The sequence below is a fragment of the Myotis lucifugus genome, unplaced genomic scaffold (genome assembly GCF_000147115.1).
Source record: "Myotis lucifugus unplaced genomic scaffold, Myoluc2.0 scaffold_453, whole genome shotgun sequence".
NCBI lineage: Eukaryota > Metazoa > Chordata > Mammalia > Chiroptera > Vespertilionidae > Myotis > Myotis lucifugus.
This window is the reverse complement of record NW_005871501.1, coordinates 780,833-782,549: the sequence shown is the minus strand read 5'-3', so window position 1 is coordinate 782,549 and position 1,717 is coordinate 780,833. Positions and strand designations below refer to the sequence as shown.

The 1,717-nt window shown below is 44.9% G+C and overlaps 1 protein-coding gene across 1 annotated transcript in view; it reads left to right on the top strand.

Moving 5' to 3' along the window:
- The window catches only part of LOC102425610 (protein Daple-like), a 28,711-nt gene that overhangs the window by 5,435 nt on the left and 21,559 nt on the right, over positions 1 to 1,717 (top strand). The window contains 1 exon segment of the mRNA XM_014445443.2: positions 113 to 251. Coding sequence (XP_014300929.2) covers positions 113 to 251 — 139 coding nt within the window.

Sequence of the window (1,717 nt, the reverse complement as noted above, 5' to 3'; positions counted from 1 at the left end):
GGAACAGTGATAAAATTAGAAATTGTTGCTTTAAGAAATGGGGAGGAATAGTGACCAGGAACAGGTGGAAGTATCATTAGGTATCTTTTTGAGGGCCCAATTGAGGTTGGAGATAATTAATGGACACGAAGGGCCTTCTCCAGGAGCAGCTGACTGTTGCTTGGTCCCGGGTCGATAAGCTATACGAGCTTGAGGAGGAGAACGTGCAGCTGAAATCAAAGCTGCGCCGCCTACATTTGGTAGGACAGGCTGTCATCGCCACGTGTAACACAGATGGGGGCGGTTTTAGGTTCATGTTGTGCTCTTCTCTGATGTTCAGCTACTAGGTTGGTGCTGCCGCCGGCACAATGACCCGCTGATGGCAGAGAGTCGCTTGCTAACTTCAGTGGCTTGAGTGGGCACCACTGAAGGCTCCCAACACAGAGAGGGCCTGATGCTGTGTTGCTTTCCTATGAGATTGGATGGATGTGGGCCTCTTTGCAAAAAGGGTCTCCTCTGGCGTTTATGATGTGGGTTGAGCTGTGATGTGTGAGTCCCTACAGCCTTTCCAAGGTGTTAGGCCTGTTAAGGGGCCACAGAGCTGCCGTCATTATAGCATTTGCTCTAAAGCCCTGTGCTGTACGTCACTTTGTTCAGACACCACTCAGAGAACTTCATCCCCTAGGACCTAGGGCAGGGGTGGGCAACCCCTGGCATTCGTGTGAAACATGGCACGCCAGTAACTTTTGCTGGCACTTGAAACCCTCTCATATGATCTTCCATTTACAATTGTGAATCTTTGTTCTCAGTGATGAATTTTGTTAAGTCTCATAATAGGAGTAGCCTGACAGATGAAAGTAGTAGCTCGTGCATATCTCTGAAGGTCACGAAATAATAAATCTGATGTAAAATCTCTGTCATCAGTGATGCAGCAGCAAAAGTCCCACTGATAATATCAAACGAGTCATACAGTTTTCTGTCAGACTATCAGTGTACATGTATACATTAAAAAATAAATGTATTTTTCATCATCATATACTGTGTTTTTGTTGCTCAAATGAATTTTATTATTTCTTCAAGGTTCTACACATATGTGTACCTTAAGAAATATCAAGTAGGCATAACATGTTCTCAAAAAATTAGGGCTGGCACGCAGAAGAATTTTGAGTCAGAGATTTTGCTGATTTTGGCACGCACTCACAAAAAATTTGCCCACCGCTGGCCTATTAAAAGGTACTGGGAGGATTTGCTGAGAAGAGACTACATTACCATGCAAATCGTTGCAATGATTTAGATAGATCAATAGTTCCCATTTTGAGAGTGCCTGAGAATCACCTTTTTAAAATATAGATTGTTGGGCTCCACCCATAGCGTTTCTTATTCAACTGGTCTGCAGCGGGAGGCCAAGAATTTGCCCTTCTAACTCATTTCCAGATGATATTGAGACTGCTGGTCCAGGACCCCACTTTGAGAGTGCCGGGAATAGATGAGTGGATTAGCCTACAGATGCCTCAGCCCCTACAGGAATTCCTCATGCATGGTCTGTTGTACATGTGGTTGTAGCGGTCATTAGCACTCAGAATCTTGCCATTGCTCATCAGCCCTCCAGAGCCTCATTTCATAACTAGAGGGCATGCTTCAGGCTGATTTTATAAGTTCGTAATCTATCCTCATTCTCCCATTTTGGGGGCACTGGGGGGATGTTTCACACTGATTCCTTTCTTCAGACAGTGTGCTG